At 50.3% G+C, this 18,481-nt stretch overlaps 1 protein-coding gene across 2 annotated transcripts in view; it reads left to right on the forward strand.

The window, feature by feature from the left end:
* The window catches only part of TFPT (TCF3 fusion partner), an 87,193-nt gene that overhangs the window by 5,059 nt on the left and 63,653 nt on the right, over positions 1–18,481 (forward strand). Inside the window, exons 2-3 of one of the 2 annotated variants that reach the window (XM_073602312.1) lie at positions 14,859–14,974; positions 16,825–17,071. In XM_073602312.1, coding sequence (XP_073458413.1) covers positions 16,835–17,071 — 237 coding nt within the window. In that variant the 5' untranslated portion in view covers positions 14,859–14,974; positions 16,825–16,834. The remainder of the gene's footprint in view (positions 1–14,858; positions 14,975–16,824; positions 17,072–18,481) is intronic. The other variant, XM_073602311.1, reaches the window with a different exon arrangement.

Below are 18,481 nucleotides of genomic sequence, written 5' to 3' on the forward strand. Positions count from 1 at the left end.
ACAGTCCCCCCCTCTTCTCACATCACAGTCCCCCCCTCTTCTCACATCACAGTCCCCCCCTCTTCGCACATCACAGTCCCCCCCTCTTCGCACATCACAGTCCCCCCCTCTTCGCACATCACAGTCCCCCCCTCTTCGCACATCACAGTCCCCCCCTCTTCGCACATCACAGTCCCCCCTTCGCACATCACAGTCCCCCCTTCGCACATCACAGTCCCCCCTTCTCACATCACAGTCCCCCTCTCACATCACAGCTCCCCCTCTCACATCACAGCCCCCCTCTTCTCACATCACAGCTCCTCCTCTTCTCACATCACAGCCCCCCCCCCGCTTCTCACAACACAGCCCCCCCCCCCGCTTCTCACAACACAGCCCCCCCTCTTCTCACATCACAGCCCCCCCTCTTCTCACATCACAGCCCCCCCCCTCTTCTCACATCACAGCCCCCCCCTCTTCTCACATCACAGCCCCCCCCTCTTCTCACATCACAGCCCCCCCCTCTTCTCACATCACAGCCCCCCCCTCTTCTCACATCACAGCCCCCCCTCTTCTCACATCACAGCCCCCCCTCACATCACAGCCCCCCTTTCTCACATCACAGTCCCCCCCCACATCACAGCCCCCTCTCATCACAACCCCCCCTCTTCTCACATCAGAGCTCCCCCTCTTCTCACATCAGAGCTCCCCCTCTTCTCACATCACAGTCCCCCCCCCTCACATCACAGACCCCCCTCTCACATCACATTCTCCCCCTCTTCTGACATCACAGCCCCCCTCTCACATCGCAGTCCCCCCCTCTCACATCGCAGTCCCCCCCTCTCACATCGCAGTCCCCCCCTCTCACATCACATTCTCCCCCTCTTCTCACATCACAGCCCCCTCTCACATCACAGCCCTCCCTCACATCACAGTACCCTCTCACATCACAGCCCCCCTCTTCTCACATCACAGTCCCCCTCTCACATCACATTCTCCCCCTCTTCTGACATCACAGCCCCCCTCTCACATCACAGCCCTCCCTCACATCACAGTCCCCCCTCTCACATCGCAGTCCCCCCCTCTCACATCGCAGTCCCCCCCTCTCACATCGCAGTCCCCCCCTCTCACATCGCAGTCCCCCCCTCTCACATCGCAGTCCCCCCCTCTCACATCGCAGTCCCCCCCTCTCACATCACATTCTCCCCCTCTTCTCACATCACAGCCCCCTCTCACATCACAGCCCTCCCTCACATCACAGTACCCTCTCACATCACAGTACCCTCTCACATCACAGCCCCCCTTTCTCACATCACAGCCCCCCCTTTCTCACATCACAGCACCCCCTCTCTCACATTACAGCCCCCCCCCCCTTTTTTCTCACATTACAGCCCCCCCCTTTTTTCTCACATTACAGCCCCCCCTTTTTCTCACATCACAGCCCCCCTTTTCTTACATCACAGCCCCCCTCTCACATCACAACCCCCCTCCTCTCACATCACAATTCCGTTCTTATTTTTGTGCTCAGCGCCCCCCCCCCTCTTCTCACATCACAGCCCCCTCTCACATCACAGCCCTCCCTCACATCACAGCCCCCTCTCACATCACAGCCCTCCCTCACATCACAGTACCCCCTCTCATCACAGCCCCCCTCTTCTCTCATCACAGCCCCCCTCTTCTCTCATCACAGCCCCCCTCTTCTCACATCACAGCCCCCCTCTTCTCACATCACAGCCCCCCTCTTCTCACATCACAGCCCCCCTCTTCTCACATCACAGCCCCCCTCTCATATCACAGCCCCCCCTCTCTCACCTCACAGCCCCCCTCAGATTACAGCCCCCCCTCTTCTCACATCACAGTCCCCCCCTCACATCACAGACCCCCCTCTCACATCACATTCTCCCCCTCTTCTGACATCACAGCCCCCCTCTCACATCACAGTCCCCCCCCTCTCACATCACAGTCCCCCCCCTCTCACATCACAGTCCCCCCCCTCTCACATCACAGTCCCCCCCCTCTCACATCACAGTCCCCCCCTCTCACATCACAGACCCCCCTCTCACATCACATTCTCCCCCTCTTCTCACATCACAGCCCCCTATCACAGCCCCCCTCTCACATCACAGTACCCCCTCTCATCACAGCAACCCTCTTCTCACATCACAGCCCCCCCCCCTCTCACATCACAGCCCCCCCCCTCTCACATCACAGCCCCCCCTCTCTCACACATCACAGCCCCCCCTCTCACACATCACAGCCCCCCCTTTCTCACATCACAGCCCCCCTCACATCACAGCACCCCCTCTCTCACATCACAGCCCCCCCTTCTTTTCTCACATCACAGCCCCCCCCCCTTTTTCTCACATCACAGCCCCCCTTTTCTTACATCACAGCCCCCCTCTCACATCACAACCCCCCTCCTCTCACATCACAATTCCGTTCTTATTTTTGTGCTCAGCGCCCCCCCCCCTTCTCACATCACAGCCCCCTCTCACATCACAGCCCCCCTCTCACATCACAGGCCCCCCTCTTCTCACATCACAGCCCCCCTCTTCTCACATCACAGTCCCCTCTTCTCACATCACAGCCCCCCCCTCACATCACAGCCCCCCCTCTCTCACATCACAGCCCCCCTCTCTCACATCACAGCCCCCCCTTTCTCACATCACAGCTCCCCCCCTTCTCACATCACAGCTCCCCCCCTTCTCACATCACAGCTCCCCCCCTTCTCATATCACAGCTCCCCCCCTTCTCACATCACAGCTCCCCCCCTTCTCACATCACAGCTCCCCCCCTTCTCACATCACAGCTCCCCTTCTTCTCACATCACAGCTCCCCTTCTTCTCACATCACAGCTCCCCTTCTTCTCACATCACAGCTCCCCCGCTTCTCACAACACAGCTCCCCCGCTTCTCACAACACAGCCCCCCCTCTTCTCACATCACAGCCCCCCCTCTTCTCACATCACAGCCCCCCCTCTTCTCACATCACAGCCCCCCTCTTCTCACATCACAGCCCCCCCTCTTCTCACATCACAGCCCCCCCTCTTCTCACATCACAGTCCCCCCCTCTTCTCACATCACAGTCCCCCCCTCTTCTCACATCACAGTCCCCCCCTCTTCTCACATCACAGTCCCCCCCTCTTCTCACATCACAGTCCCCCCCTCTTCTCACATCACAGTCCCCCCCTCTTCTCACATCACAGTCGCCCCCCCTCACATCACAGCCCCCCTCAGATTACAGCCCCCCCTCTTCTCACATCACATTCTCCCCCTCTTCTGACATCACAGCCCCCCTCTCACATCACAGCCCTCCCTCGCATCACAGTCCCCCCCCTTCTCACATCACAGTCCCCCCCCTTCTCACATCACAGCCCCCCCTCTCACCTCACAGCCCCCCCTCACATTACAGCCCCCCCTCTTCTCACATCACAGTCCCCCCCCTCACATCACAGACCCCCCTCTCACATCACATTCTCCCCCTCTTCTGACATCACAGCCCCCCTCTCACATCACAGCCCTCCCTCGCATCACAGTCCCCCCCTCTCACATCACAGTCCCCCCCTCTCACATCACAGTCCCCCCCTCTCACATCACAGTCCCCCCCTCTCACATCACAGTCCCCCCCTCTCACATCACAGTCCCCCCCTCTCACATCACAGTCCCCCCCTCTTCTCACATCACAGCCCCCCTCTCACATCACAGCCCCCCTCTCACATCACAGCCCCCCTCTCACATCACAGCCCCCCTCTTCTCACATCACAGCCCCCCTCTTCTCACATCACAGCCCCCCTCTCACACATCACAGCCCCCCCTCTCACACATCACAGCCCCCCCTCTCACACATCACAGCCCCCCCTCTCACACATCACAGCCCCCCCTCTCACACATCACAGCCCCCCCTCTCACACATCACAGCCCCCCCTCTCTCACATCACAGCCCCCCCTTTCTCACATCACAGCCCCCCCTCACATCACAGCCCCCCCTCTCTCACATCACAGCCCCCCCTCTCTCACATCACAGCCCCCCCTTCTTTTCTCACATCACAGCCCCCCCCTTTTTCTCACATCACAGCCCCCCCCTTTTTCTCACATCACAGCCCCCCCTTTTCTTACATCACAGCCCCCCTCTCACATCACAACCCCCCCCCCTCTCACATCACAGTCCCCCCCTCTCACATCACAGTCCCCTCTTCTCACATCACAGCCCCCCCCTCACATCACAGCCCCCCCTCTCTCACATCACAGCCCCCCTCTCTCACATCACAGCCCCCCTCTCTCACATCACAGCCCCCCCTTCTTCTCACATCACAGCTCCCCCCCTTCTCACATCACAGCTCCCCCCCTTCTCACATCACAGCTCCCCCCCTTCTCATATCACAGCTCCCCCCCTTCTCACATCACAGCTCCCCCCCTTCTCACATCACAGCTCCCCCCCTTCTCACATCACAGCTCCCCCCCTTCTCACATCACAGCTCCCCCCCTTCTCACATCACAGCTCCCCTTCTTCTCACATCACAGCTCCCCTTCTTCTCACATCACAGCTCCCCCGCTTCTCACAACACAGCTCCCCCTCTTCTCACATCACAGCCCCCCCTCTTCTCACATCACAGCCCCCCCTCTTCTCACATCACAGCCCCCCCTCTTCTCACATCACAGCCCCCCTCTTCTCACATCACAGCCCCCCCTCTTCTCACATCACAGTCCCCCCTCTTCTCACATCACAGTCCCCCCTCTTCTCACATCACAGTCCCCCCTCTTCTCACATCACAGTCCCCCCCCTTCTCACATCACAGTCCCCCCCCTTCTCACATCACAGTCCCCCCCTTCTCACATCACAGTCCCCCCCCTTCTCACATCACAGTCCCCCCCCTTCTCACATCACAGTCCCCCCCCTTCTCACATCACAGTCGCCCCCCCTCACATCACAGCCCCCCTCAGATTACAGCCCCCCCTCTTCTCACATCACAGACCCCCCTCTCACATCACATTCTCCCCCTCTCACATCACAGCCCTCCCTCGCATCACAGTCCCCCCTCTTCTCACATCACAGTCCCCCCCCCTTCTCACATCACAGTCCCCCCCTTCTCACATCACAGCCCCCCCTCTCACCTCACAGCCCCCCCTCACATCACAGCCCCCCTCAGATTACAGCCCCCCCTCTTCTCACATCACAGTCCCCCCCCTCACATCACAGACCCCCCTCTCACATCACATTCTCCCCCTCTTCTGACATCACAGCCCCCCTCTCACATCACAGCCCTCCCTCGCATCACAGTCCCCCCCTCTCACATCACAGTCCCCCCCTCTCACATCACAGTCCCCCCCTCTCACATCACAGTCCCCCCCTCTCACATCACAGTCCCCCCCTCTCACATCACAGTCCCCCCCTCTCACATCACAGCCCCCCTCTTCTCACATCACAGCCCCCCTCTTCTCACATCACAGCCCCCCTCTTCTCACATCACAGCCCCCCTCTCACACATCACAGCCCCCCCTCTCACACATCACAGCCCCCCCTCTCACACATCACAGCCCCCCCTCTCACACATCACAGCCCCCCCTCTCACACATCACAGCCCCCCTCTCACACATCACAGCCCCCCTCTCACACATCACAGCCCCCCCTCTCTCACATCACAGCCCCCCCTTTCTCACATCACAGCACCCCCTCTCTCACATCACAGCCCCCCCTTCTTTTCTCACATCACAGCCCCCCCCTTTTTCTCACATCACAGCCCCCCCTTTTCTTACATCACAGCCCCCCTCTCACATCACAACCCCCCTCCTCTCACATCACAATTCCGTTCTTATTTTTGTGCTCAGCGCCCCCCCCCCCCCCCCCCTCACATCGCAGTTCCCCTTTACAACTCCCCTCCACAACAGTCTTTTCAACACCCTTTCACCTGATGAAACAAACAGTAAGTCTGTTGTTTTTCAACAGAACAAGCTGTCCTGAAGATATAACAGATAGAGGGTTGTGACAAACCATTTAAAATTGGCATGGGTGCTAACAATGGTCAGCTTTTATTTATTTGTGTTAAACTTTTATCCCAAAAGATAAAAAGGGAGTTTACTGTAACTTACGATAAATTGTGAGCTGGAGTTTGGGTTCAATTTGTTAGTGTATCTAATTCTCCTAGTCCATCTAACACTCCCCTCCCCCCAGACATGGACATCATAAAGCAGGGGTGCCCAACTGCTGGCCCGCCCTTTGATGTGGCCTGCCATCTCCTACTCTGGGATGGCGGGTCGGAATGCCCAGATCACAGGTTTCCGACCCGCCATCCCCGAGCATTAGTGTGAAGACAGGAGCCGGTGCTAGAGGAAGCAGAGCCGATGCTTCCTTTATAGCGCCGGCTCCTGTCACAGATGGAGCGATATCAAATGTACTCCACCTGTGACCCGGAATGATACAGGAAGCATCGGCTCTGCTTTCTACTCAGCTGCATGCTTCCTCCAGAGTTCCTGTCACACTAATGCTCATTTAATGTCGGGTCAGAAACCTGTTATCTGGGACAGCAGCCACCAGGGATTACCCACCAACGGTACCCACTTCCAGTGCCAGCAGTACCCACCAACAGTGCCAGAGCCAGCAATACCCGCCAGCAGTACCCACCAGGGATACCCACCAGCTGTACTATCCACCAGTGATACCTGCCAGCAGTACCAGCCCTGGAGGACAGCCAGTAGCAGCCACCAGCCATACCTGCCCTAGGGACAACAGCAGCCGCCAACCATACCTGCCTTCACACGATCAGTCCAATCGGGTCTGCATGCCCATTTTCCAGGAGGACCAAATCAGACCCTCCATTCACTTCTATAGAGCGGCAGGTGTAGATAGATTTGTACACCCGCCTATCTCCAATCCCATCCGTTAAAAAAAACAGCAGGGGATCTGTCCTCTTCTGTCAGGGCGGATAGGACTGGAGGGCCCATAGAGTAGAGCGGGCTGTGTCTGTGTCTGCTCTGCATATGCAGAGTGGACACAGACATGTCATCTGCCCCCTACGCTCATTATGGCCCGCGACCGGTTACTAGGTCGCTAAAGTGGCCAATGAGCCTAGTTACAGTACTGCCACATGGTCACAACGTGTGTGTGTGTATGTGAGACGCAGTCAAATACAGGCAGTCCCCAGGTTACAAACAAGATAGGGACTGTAGGTTTGTTCTTAATTCGAATTTGTTTGTAAGTCGGACTGTACATTTTTAAGTGTAACTCCAACCTGTGCAGTGATGTTGGATATTCCAGGCGCTTCTATGTGTGCAGTTGTGTTATTTGGGTCTTTTGCAGCCATGCAGTACTGCACTGTGGGATGTGTCTGGCGCTGCAAGATGGCTGCTTGGCGGTATCTGGGACCAGTGTGGAGGGCAAGCAGCCGGCAGTGACATCACACCACCTCCATTCGTAAGTAGGAGTCGTTCGCAACTCAGGAACTGCCTGTATGTATTATACAGAGGAGATCGTCTCGCAGCCACGAGTGATCTCAGCTTATCACTTATCCTATGGTTCTGGGGACATTTACTCTGTATACTGGAATCCAGTGACTGGTGAGTCTACCTTGGTTCTAGCAGTTAAGGCCGAGTTCCCTACTCTTGTCAGGGGCCCTTACTGCAATCACACAATACTTTGTAGCAAATCGTCCAATTCCTCATGGATACCAACTGCAGAGGCTCTTAGGCCTAGTTTACAGGTGTGGATGGGGCAAGGGAGGTGGTAGGCTCAGCTGTGCGTTTTTATCTCCCCCTTCCCCAACCACTGCCACCTAAGTTGCAAAGGCAGCTAGTTGTCCTCTGAAGAGCAAGCCAATGTACAGTAGATAGTTCTTCAGAGGGCAACACAAGTGTTAACTAGCCCTTAGTGCCCTTCCCTGCAGAATCAATCTATCATTTACCAAGGGTCTTTGAACAGGCTGGGCTATTGGTCACAATGACCTCTCTTACTCAGACCCAGAATCCCCACAAGCCATTTGCGAGACTGTTTTTTAGGCATTGCAGTCTCCTGCCATCACCTCACAATAACGAGAGCTATTTTTGGCCCTTATTGACGCAGTATGCACTACCTTGCATTTGGAGATTAGTGTGCTGTCTCTAGAGCAACAGAGCAAGTTGCTCAGAGTGGGCAATCTGATCAGGTCCATCTGTCAGTTTTTCTGGGGACTTGATGGAAAGGTCCATGCATTCCTATGGACCGGCAGGTGTAAATGGAGTTGTGTCCATATACTGTAAATCCGCCTACCTCCAGATCCAATCCGGTCTGCTGAAAGAAAAAAAAAATGGAGGAAGACTGCGTGCTCTTCTGTTTGGGCAGACTGGATTGGAGGCAGCTGGCTGGAAACAGATGGCACGGTCCGTTTACTCTCGGCCACTCATAGAGCAGCGTGGGCTCTGACCGTGTCCACTCTGCATAAACTGAGTGGACACTGATGTTTCTGGTACAATATTTTTTATTGCATCAAAGGGAAACAATAATGAGACAATAATCAAGAGTAGTTGTTTCCCACGCAGGAGAAAGTAATAGCGGTAACATAAACCGTATCAAGAGTTACAGTATCTCACAAAAGTGAGTACACCCCTCACATTTTTGTAAATATTTTATTATATCTTTTCATGTGACAACACTGAAGAAATGACACTTTGCTACAATGTAAAGTAGTGAGTGTACAGCTTGTATAACAGTGTATATTTGCTGTCCCCTCAAAATAACTCAACACAGCCTATATTGTCTAAACCGCTGGCAATAAAAGTGAGTGGACCCAAAGTGTCAATATTTTGTGTGGCCACCATTATTTTCCAGCACTGCCTTAACCCTCTTGGCAGAGGCGTACCGTGGGTTGTTAGCACCCGGGGCAAGGCAAGTAATTTGTGCCCCCTAACCCGTGGACTTTTAGCACTCCCTGAGACCCTTCCCTTCCTACAATAGTACTGACCAGCCTGATTCCTATACTGGCCACTACACAGATCCTTATACTGAGCTACCTGCTTCCTACACTAACCTCTACACTGACCTCTATGATTCTATACTGACCACTACACTGACCTACCTGATTCGTATACTGACCTACACTGACCACTACACTAGACACACCACTACACTACACTGACCACTAAACTACCCACTACACTATCCTCTATACTACACACTCTGCACTACACTCTACACTATCCACAACTCTACACTACACTATCGACTACACTACACTGCCCACTACACTACACTATCCACTAGACTTACACTACACACTACACTACCTTACTGGCTGCTCCCTCTCCCTAGACCGTGTCCACCTCCCCCCCGGTCCAGCAACACAACTCACGAGGGAGTCTCTCAGTCTCACCTGATTTTCTTCCATCTGCTCTGTGGCCTGTCACACTGCTTGCCATGATGGGGAATGATATCGGATCCGGTCCAGAGGAGAGGCGCAGGAGAGGTCGGAGGAGGAGGAGGTGGTCAGAGGGGCAGGAGAGGTCAGAGACGGAGGAGAAGGAGAAGAAGGCGGCGGCAGTGAAGTGGAGGCCAGGCCAGCCCCACTCACCCAAGATCCAGGATAGGACAGCACCGCTGCCACACATGACCCCATTCACCCAATCGCAGGGCGCCAGCCGAGCACAGGGGAATCAATGAAAGAGAGACCCTGGTAAGTGCCTTGCTGCCCAGCCACTCACAAACACCCTCTTCATATGGCGCCTATGGCACTTGCTATATGTCATATATTTTAGATACCCCACTGCCTCTTGGGCATGGAGTTCACCAGAGCTTCACAGGTTGCCACTGGAGTCCTCTTCCACTCCTCCATGACAACATCACGGAGCTGGTGGATGTTAGAGACCTTGCGCTCCTCCACCTTCCATTTCGAGGATGCCCCACAGAGGCTGAATAGGGTTTAGGACATGCTTGGCCAGTCCATCACCTTTATCCTCAGCTTCTTTAGCAAGGCAGTGGTTGTCCTGGAGGTGCGTTTGGTGTCGTTATCATGTTGGAATACTGCTCTGCGGCCCAGTCTCCGAAGGGAGGGGATCATGCTCTGCTTCAGTATGTGACAGTACATGTTGGCATTCATGGTTCCTTCAATGAACTGTAGATTCCCAGTGCAGGCAGCACTCATGCAGCCCCAGACAGTGACACTCTCACCACCATGCTTGACTGTAAGCAAGACATACTTGTCTTTTTGTACTCCTCACCTGGTTGCCGCCACACACGCTTGACACCATCTGAACCAAATAAGTTTATCTTGGTCTCATCAGACCACAGGACATGGTTCCAGTAATCCATGTCCTTAGTCTGCTTAGTCTTCAGCAAACTGTTTGCAGGCTTTCTTGTGCATCATCTTTAGAAGAGACTTCCTTCTGGGACAACAGCCATGCAAACCAATTTGATGCAGTGTGTGGCGTATGGTCTGTGCACTGACAGGCTGACCCCCCCACCCCTTCAACTGCTACAGCAATGCTGGCAGCACTCATACGTCTATTTCCCAAAGACAACCTCTGGACATGACGCTAAGCAAGTGCACTCAACTTCTTTGGTCGACCATGGCGAGGTCTGTTCTGAGTGGAACCTGTCCTGTTAAACTGCTGTATGGTCTTGGCCACTGTGCTGTAGCTCAGTTTCAGGGTCTTGGCAATCTTATTATAGCCTAGGCCATCTTTATGTAGAGCAACGATTCTTTTGTTCAAATCCCCAGAGAGTTCTTTGCCATGAGGTGCCATGTTGAACTTCCAGTATGCGAGAGTGAGAGCGATATCGCCAAATTTAACACACCTGCTCCTCATTCACAACTGAGACTTGTAACACTAACGAGTCACATAACACCCGGGAGAGAAAATGGCTAATTGGGCCCAATTTGGACATTTTCACTTAGGGGTGTACTTACTTTTGTTGCCAGCGGTTTAAACATTAATAGCTGTGTGTTGAGTTATTTTGAGGGGACAGCAAATTTACACTGTTATACAAGCTGTACACTCACTGCTTTACATTGTAGCAAAGTGGTACTAAATAAAGCAAAAGGGGGGGTTAAATTTGGGACTTTAAATGAAATTACGGCCTGGTAAGGCCGTGTCTTTCCATCCCTATCAATTGACGAAAAGGGAGCAAGCGAGCAACCAAGCAGGCAAGCAAACAACAAGGAGACGGGACTTTAGATGAAGCACATGCTTGCAAATCAATAAGTTGGTGGATGAATAAAATATTTTAATAAATCATATACAATGTTTAGTAGATCATATACAATGAATAGCATACAGTTTACTAATGTCAATATTCAAAATGATTGAAATGGTAATAACACTGGTAACATATAAGATTTGTAGATAAGTACAAGTCCACCAATAACATATAAAAGGAGAGGCGCAGGAGAGGTCAGAGGAGGAGGAGGTGCAAGATAGTGCCTGCAGAATCTCTGGCCTCAATGTTCCTGTCATGGAGGGTAAGTCATAAGATATTAAGGGTAGGTACATAAGGGCAGCATTAAATAGCGCAAGGTGTTTTGTGGCTCTGGACCACTCACAGCAGGAGCAGGCTCGCAGTAATTCTGAAATTAGAAATATATAAATAATCAAATAAAATCAATATGAATGCAGAAGGGGTAAATGCAACCAGGAGCTGAGGTGGGTTGCAGCGGCGGCAACCAGCACAGGCACCATCCAGGGAGACACAAAATCGCAGGGCACTCATATGGGAATAGGTGATGGGTGAGCCAACCAGGTGGGGTATCTGGGGAGAAATTAATAATAGATGATAATTGGTGACTGTGTGTGGTTAAGGGAAGTACGGGGGGTGAAAAAACAAAATTTGGAAACTAATCAAATGTGGGGGTAAATAGGGGATATGAACAAGTACCAATCATGTTACTAAAACCAAATTCTGAGGGGTAGTGCAATGAAGTGAAGGTGACCAATGATGTGTAAAGTTACCTGGTGCTGAAAGGAGAGGACATGATCCATAGCAATGCACGGAATCTAATGTGTGGAGTGCCCCAAATGCTGAACCCTCCTGGGAGAAGGGATGCTCATATAGGCGCCACCGCGGAAAAACCCGCCAACGTCACACACACACACAGCAAGTGGGAGGGAGGAGCCACAGGCCGAGCGATAAACGTCCAGCCTGCGGCGCCATGACTGTCTCCCACACTGCTCGCGAGCATGGAAACAACAGCGTCGCGGGCGTGACTGCGCCACAAGGACGCCGGACGTCCGCCGCGGGTGGCGTCAATGCGCAAGGACGGCACCCCCCCATGAACGTCACAAAGGGCGTGGAGGGGGAGGAGACCGGCCGAGCACATTGCAGCTCCCGGACAGAACAATGACCAAACGGCCCCACAGACAGGCAAAAAGACACCAGCAACAAGACCAGGATGGTGTGGTAGCCAGCATTAAGATGTGTGTTTAGGGGGCAATGGGGCCACCAACCAGAATATGTCCAAGTGTTTTGCACTCGGGTAATAACATTTCTAAATTTTTCATGCAATTTCTTCTTAAAGGCATTTTTTTTAAAGTTTTTATTACTACCTGTGCTCCCATTATCCTGTTCACCCTCTCTATTTGCCCTGGTTCCTGTTATTATCTAACGTGAACAGTGATAGAGGGGAAATCTTCCAATGGGGGCACTAATTCTGGTGACATTATGGGATTTCCTTGGTTTTTGGAGGGATTTCCTCTTACTTTCTCTTTTGGCTATGGGACAAGGGGGCACTATTTTCATCTCGAGGAAAAGAGGTTTATTCTCTGTGTAGCCGACAGCGGGCTACAGTTATCTGGCACTGCAGCCTCCGCTCTCCTTTCTTAGACCTTCTCTGTGTTCCTCTAGTGCTGGGCTTAAAAATACTTGCATCATCTTCCTAAACCCAGCAGAGAGCAGTGTGGGGACTGTAGTCTCCTGAACAGACACCCTGGATCTGCAGAACTATCCCTGGACTACACATCCCAGCATGCCATCTGCTCCAGAGAAAGAACTCTGAGAGAGGCTTTAAAAGGATCAGCCAATTAAGCCCAAGCCCTCTTGCCTCCCGGGTTCCATCAAGTAAACACCCCTCTGCTGCTGTGCGAGAGGACTGCGGTCTACCACGCAGCAAAACGGCGATTGCCACTTGCTACACAGGGGGCATCAACACAGCATCGCTGTAACCAGCCAGATCAGACGACCCATGGTTCCAGTAGCCGGTCCGGCATCTCCGCCCGTTCTGCATAAGGATGCACCGACTTGGATCGCTCTTCAGGAGGTTGCTATGCTGTTCTTCAGTTTGGTGGGAGGGCATCCGCCCACCAATACAATCTCTGCTTGATCTTAGTTCACAGAACACTGTAGAGCTGCACGATTCTGGCTAAAATGAGAATCATGATTTTTTTGCTTGGAAGATAGATCACGATTCTCGCGGCGTAACATCATCTTTCACATTAAAACAAAAAAAATTGGGCTAACTTTACTGTTTCGTGTTTTTTTTTCTTTTTTTTTATTCATTGAAGTGTATTTTTTCCCAAAAAATTGCATTTGAAAGACCGCTGGGCAAATGCAGTGTGACATAAAATATTGCAGCAATTGCCATATTATTCCCTAGGGTCTCTGCTAAAATATATATAATGTTTGGGGGTTCCAAGTAATTTTCTAGCAAAAAATATTGATTTTTAACTTAAAGAAGTGTCAGAAAAAGATTAAGACTTTAAGTGGTTAAACTTCCTGCATTTACAGGTTGTTGAAAACTTGGCAGACTGCCCAGCTTAGTTATTTACACAGAAGTTCTTTCCCTTTGATCTAAGAAGGAAGCTTAGTTAAAAGGTATCAAGTTAAAGACTTGGCAGAATGCCCAGATGCTTTCTTTTGACAGCTAAGTGAGCAGATAAAGTCTCTCCACTTCTTATATGAAAGAATCGGCAACCTCTGCAGGAGAGATCCTCAGGGGAGGTGGTCAGGGGAGGTGAATCGAGATCACGATTTTTTAACGATTAATTGTGCAGCTCTACACTGTATATAGACACCTCACACCTGGCATTGCCTTATCGTATATCACAGAGCACTGTATACAGACACCTTACACCTGGAATTACCCTGAGAGCCCATTCACACAGGGGCAACACGACTTCCAGCACGACTTTGGGAGGCAACTTGGACACGACTTGAGTATGAATCACAGCACGACTTGGGGCAACTTACAACACAACTTGAAGTCGCCTCCAGGACAGGGAACTTTACAAGTGGCCAATCAGAGCTTATCAGCTGTGTGGGAGAAGGAGGGGGCTGGCTGTTTAGTGGAGGAAATTACTTTCTGTTTCTTTTCTGCTTCCTGTAAAGTTGCCTCAGTATGAACAGTGATCAGACTTGGAGGCAACTTCCATTGAAATCAATGGGTACAAGTTGCCTTCAAGTCGGATTGAAGTAGTACAGGAACCTTTTCTGAAGTCAGAGCGACTGCAGTAGTGTGCATTAAGACAGATCCATTCACTTACATTGATTTTTTCGTGTGGCGCGACTTGAGGCGACTAGGGGCTACTTGGGGCGACTTGAAGTCGGATCCAAAGTTGCCCCTGTGTGAATGGGCTCTGAGGATTACAACTAGCCAGGCACAACTGCTTGCTTTGATTACACATCACTGTGCCACACTCAAGATTCTTGTTCTATGAGCTTCAACTTGCCAGTGAAGATCATTGGAAGGCCTTGCATCCTGGACACTGTTATCGTATTGCTATTTAAAGGGACACACCCCTAAAATCTAGAATACCCAGTCTCTCATTAGGTTTAAAGGTATAATAGGCCATCCTGGGGTCCCCTGTTTAGCGGTGATGGTATATACAGCAAGTAGTAGTTTTCCCTAGAAGCAGACAATAAATGAATGAATATCTATGTGTATTGCTATTTTATATCTGTGATTCAAACTTGTTATTTCTTTGCCTCAGGGGACTGTTTCAACGGAGTTTTGGCTGACATATACCCTGTTACATGACACTCCCTTTGAATAAGTAAAATCAGAGAAAGCTTATCAACCTGCATTGTGTCGGTGTATTATTTAAAGGTACATACAGCATGTCTGAACCTAAAGTGTCAGGAGGGCTGGAAAGTTCACAGAGTCAAAGTGGTGCAGATGAACATGCAATTCTAATGCAACCCCCCAAAGGGGCAGTGCTACATCTGCATATACTGAGGCTTCTTCACAATAAGAACTGTGAAATGTGGAATAGGTTACCTCAGAAAATAGTTCTGGCCAGCTCAGTTACCCATTTAAAAATAAAAAACTGGATGCATCTCTAAATTATTATTATTGTTATTATTCAGGATTTATATAGCAGCAACCGTTTGCGCAGTGCTTTACAACATAAGGGCAGACAGTATAATTACAATACAACTCAATACAGAAGGAATCAGAGGGCCCTGCTCATTAGAGCTTACAGTCTAAAAAGGGAAGGTCAAGTGATACAAAAAGCAATTGTTGTGCATGAGCTGAAATGCAAAGCATATTATTGGATATTACCATTTATAAGTATATAGATAAAAGGGGATTTTGCGAGCCACAATGGTATATTGCCTCAAATGTGGAAATCACCTAGCTGCCCGCGCAGAACACGTTTCATATGCTGTGCAATACAATGTATACAAAAGATACGCTGCGCTAAGGTGAAAATATCAATCTGGAGATTATTAATGCATATGAGGTATACTGAAAATACCGCATAAGGGGCTTATCCAGCCACAACAAGGCACAAAGGATATATATAAAAAACAAGTGATTTTAAGGTGCAATGTGTAAATTAATATACTAGATGTATACCATTAGAATGAGAGTAGCGATGACTAAACTACTAACTGTATATATAATGAATGAAAAATAATTTATATAATCTGAAATTTACCATGTAAAAAATATATAAATATATCACAGTGATAAGTGCAAAAATACAACAAAGTGCCAAGTGCCACACAATGAGTGTGAATATCAAATCCAAGATGTTATACGTGGTTTTTAAAGTCCAATTTATGAAAGAAATGCACATAAAGTCCATAAAAACAGTTCATAAAAAATCCAACGTGCGTGCATTAATCTTAGTGCTTAGTGCTCAGAATTCCATGCTCAAGTGCCATCCAGTGACCCCCCCAGGGACAGGCGCTCACCTCAGAGCGTGCGACTCAGCTGTGAGACTGAGTCTAAACACGCTTATGAGCCATCCCACGGCTCAGTGATGGAATCCAGATACACAGTTTTCAGCAGCAACTCCACAGTTAGGAATAAAGGAAAAGAAAAACTGGATAGTGTGATATCATTTATAAATGTTTATTAGCATAAAAGCTCCCCACATTAGGGTACTCACATTTGCAAGGTGTGTGAGTGCACCAATCTGATAACAGTCTCCAAAGTTTGCCTTTCAGGAGGGACAAGCTGTGCATCGCATCTCAGTGGCGTCACATTTCCCTGATGAAGACACGTGACCCTGTGTCGAACACGCGTAGGGGAGGGGCCAGGACGGAGCACGGAGCCTTTCACTCCACTGAGATGCGATGCACAGCTTGTCCCTCCTGACAGGCAAACTTTGGAGACTGTTATCAGATTGGTGCACTCACGCACCTTGCAAATGTGAGTACCCTAATGTGGGGAGCTTTTTTTCCAATAAACATTATATTTTCAGTATACCTCATATGCATTACTAGTCTCCAGATTGATATTTTCACCTTAGCGCAGCGTATCTTTTGTATACAACATTTATAAGTAATAACTTCAGAGAGCATTGTTCGGGGAATATCGAATTGCTTTAGGGTCTCAATAAGGAATTTCTAATACGGGTATAAGGTTCTGTTTATAGAGTATTTCTAACATTGGTTAAACTCGAAGGACTTTTCCTCAACCTGGCTAACTATTTATATTTTGCACAGATTTTCCATTATGGCTGTGAGTTTTGAGGAGTTTTCTGTACCACCTGGATCTGAGCTTGCTCTTCCTCCACTCTTCGGCGGAAATATCTTGGAGAGCGAGCTGGAAACAGAAGTTGAGTTTGTTGATGGCGGACTTGCTGGTGAAAACCTACAAGATGAGGAAGAGGAGCAGGCCCAGCAGCGAATAAGAGAGCTTAATAGGAGGAAGTTTCTTGCTCTTAACCGGCGCTGCAAAGAAATAGAACAAGTATGTCCATAATATATATATTTATAGGCTGATACGTTTTTACTACATCATTTTAAGATTCTGTAGCATCCATCTTATTCAGTCAGTCCCAGTGAAAGTAAAAATGTGATTCTTTATTATTTGAACAAGATGACTAGAGTTGGGCGAACAGTTCAAGCCGAGCAAAAGTTTGGCCTTAACATCGCCCGTTCGACGAACACCCGAATTTGCAGGGCACTCGGCCGAATGTTCGCCTGCCAAGTGCCCCACAGTAAACTGCACCGTGCATTTTAAGCCTTGATTGGGCAAAACTTTGCCCAATCAGGGCACAGTGAACAGCTGCACCCTTAATAACCGGCTTGAGTCATCAGCTGTCAGCGGGCTTCCCTGCTGACCGCTGAATGAAAAAAAAAAACATTACCGGCAATAGAAACAAGTGAGGAAAAAAAAACGGTGCATGCCCTCAACATGGGGGGGGGGGGGGGGGCAATCCCAAAGCACCTTGTCTCCATGTTGGGGAGGAATAAGGGCTTCTTCCCGGCAACCCTTTCCTGACCTGCCAGGCTGCATGCTCAGATAAGGGTCTGTGTGGGTTTTGGGGGGGACCCCACACCATTTTTACTTTTTTGTATTGCTGGAAATGGTATTGTATTGCCGGTAATTAAAATGTAATTTTTTTTTTTTTTTTTCTTTAAAGTTGCTGCAGCAGGTTCTATACACGGTACAGATGTGCCACTTTACAGGCAGTCTAAGGGCACTATATTTAAAGGAATTTTAATTGTTTCACTTAAAGCATCATTAAAATCACTGCTCCTGTAAAAACTATATTTAAAAAAAAAAATGTAGCATTGATACATGTCCCCCAGGGCAGTACCCGGAGTACCCAGGCCCCCATACCCTTTTTATGGCCAATAACTTGCATATAACCCTTCAAAATGGAGACTTTTTTGATTTTTCATGTTCAGGTCTCATAGAATGTAATAGTGTCTTAATAGTGAATTTAATAGTGTCCCTGTCTCCCTGTGTTTTATTAAAAAAAATGCTCCTTTACCGCATCTCACGGCGGCTCACGACGCTCACGTGACCGGCAATATCTCCTCTCTGCCCGTCTGACAGAAGCAGTGGGAGGGACCAAGATTCCCCCGCTGACGTCAGCGGGACGCGAGGAGGAGAGAGAGGAGACGTGGCCGGTCACGTGATCGCTGGGAGTGGCCGTGAGATATGGTAAAGGAGGAAGGTTTTTTTTTTATAAAACACAAGACACGAGACAAGGGTGGGACTGCTTAAGGAGACATAACAGATGGTATACTGCTAAATGTGTTATTCCTGCAGCAGGGGGGGAATGGGGCGGCACTGTCACTAGGTGACACGCAGAGAGGGGGGAGGAGGACAGACACACAGGAGAACAGGGCTGCGGATGACAGAGGCATG

This window comes from Aquarana catesbeiana, linkage group LG10 (genome assembly GCF_042186555.1).
Source record: "Aquarana catesbeiana isolate 2022-GZ linkage group LG10, ASM4218655v1, whole genome shotgun sequence".
Lineage (NCBI taxonomy): Eukaryota > Metazoa > Chordata > Amphibia > Anura > Ranidae > Aquarana > Aquarana catesbeiana.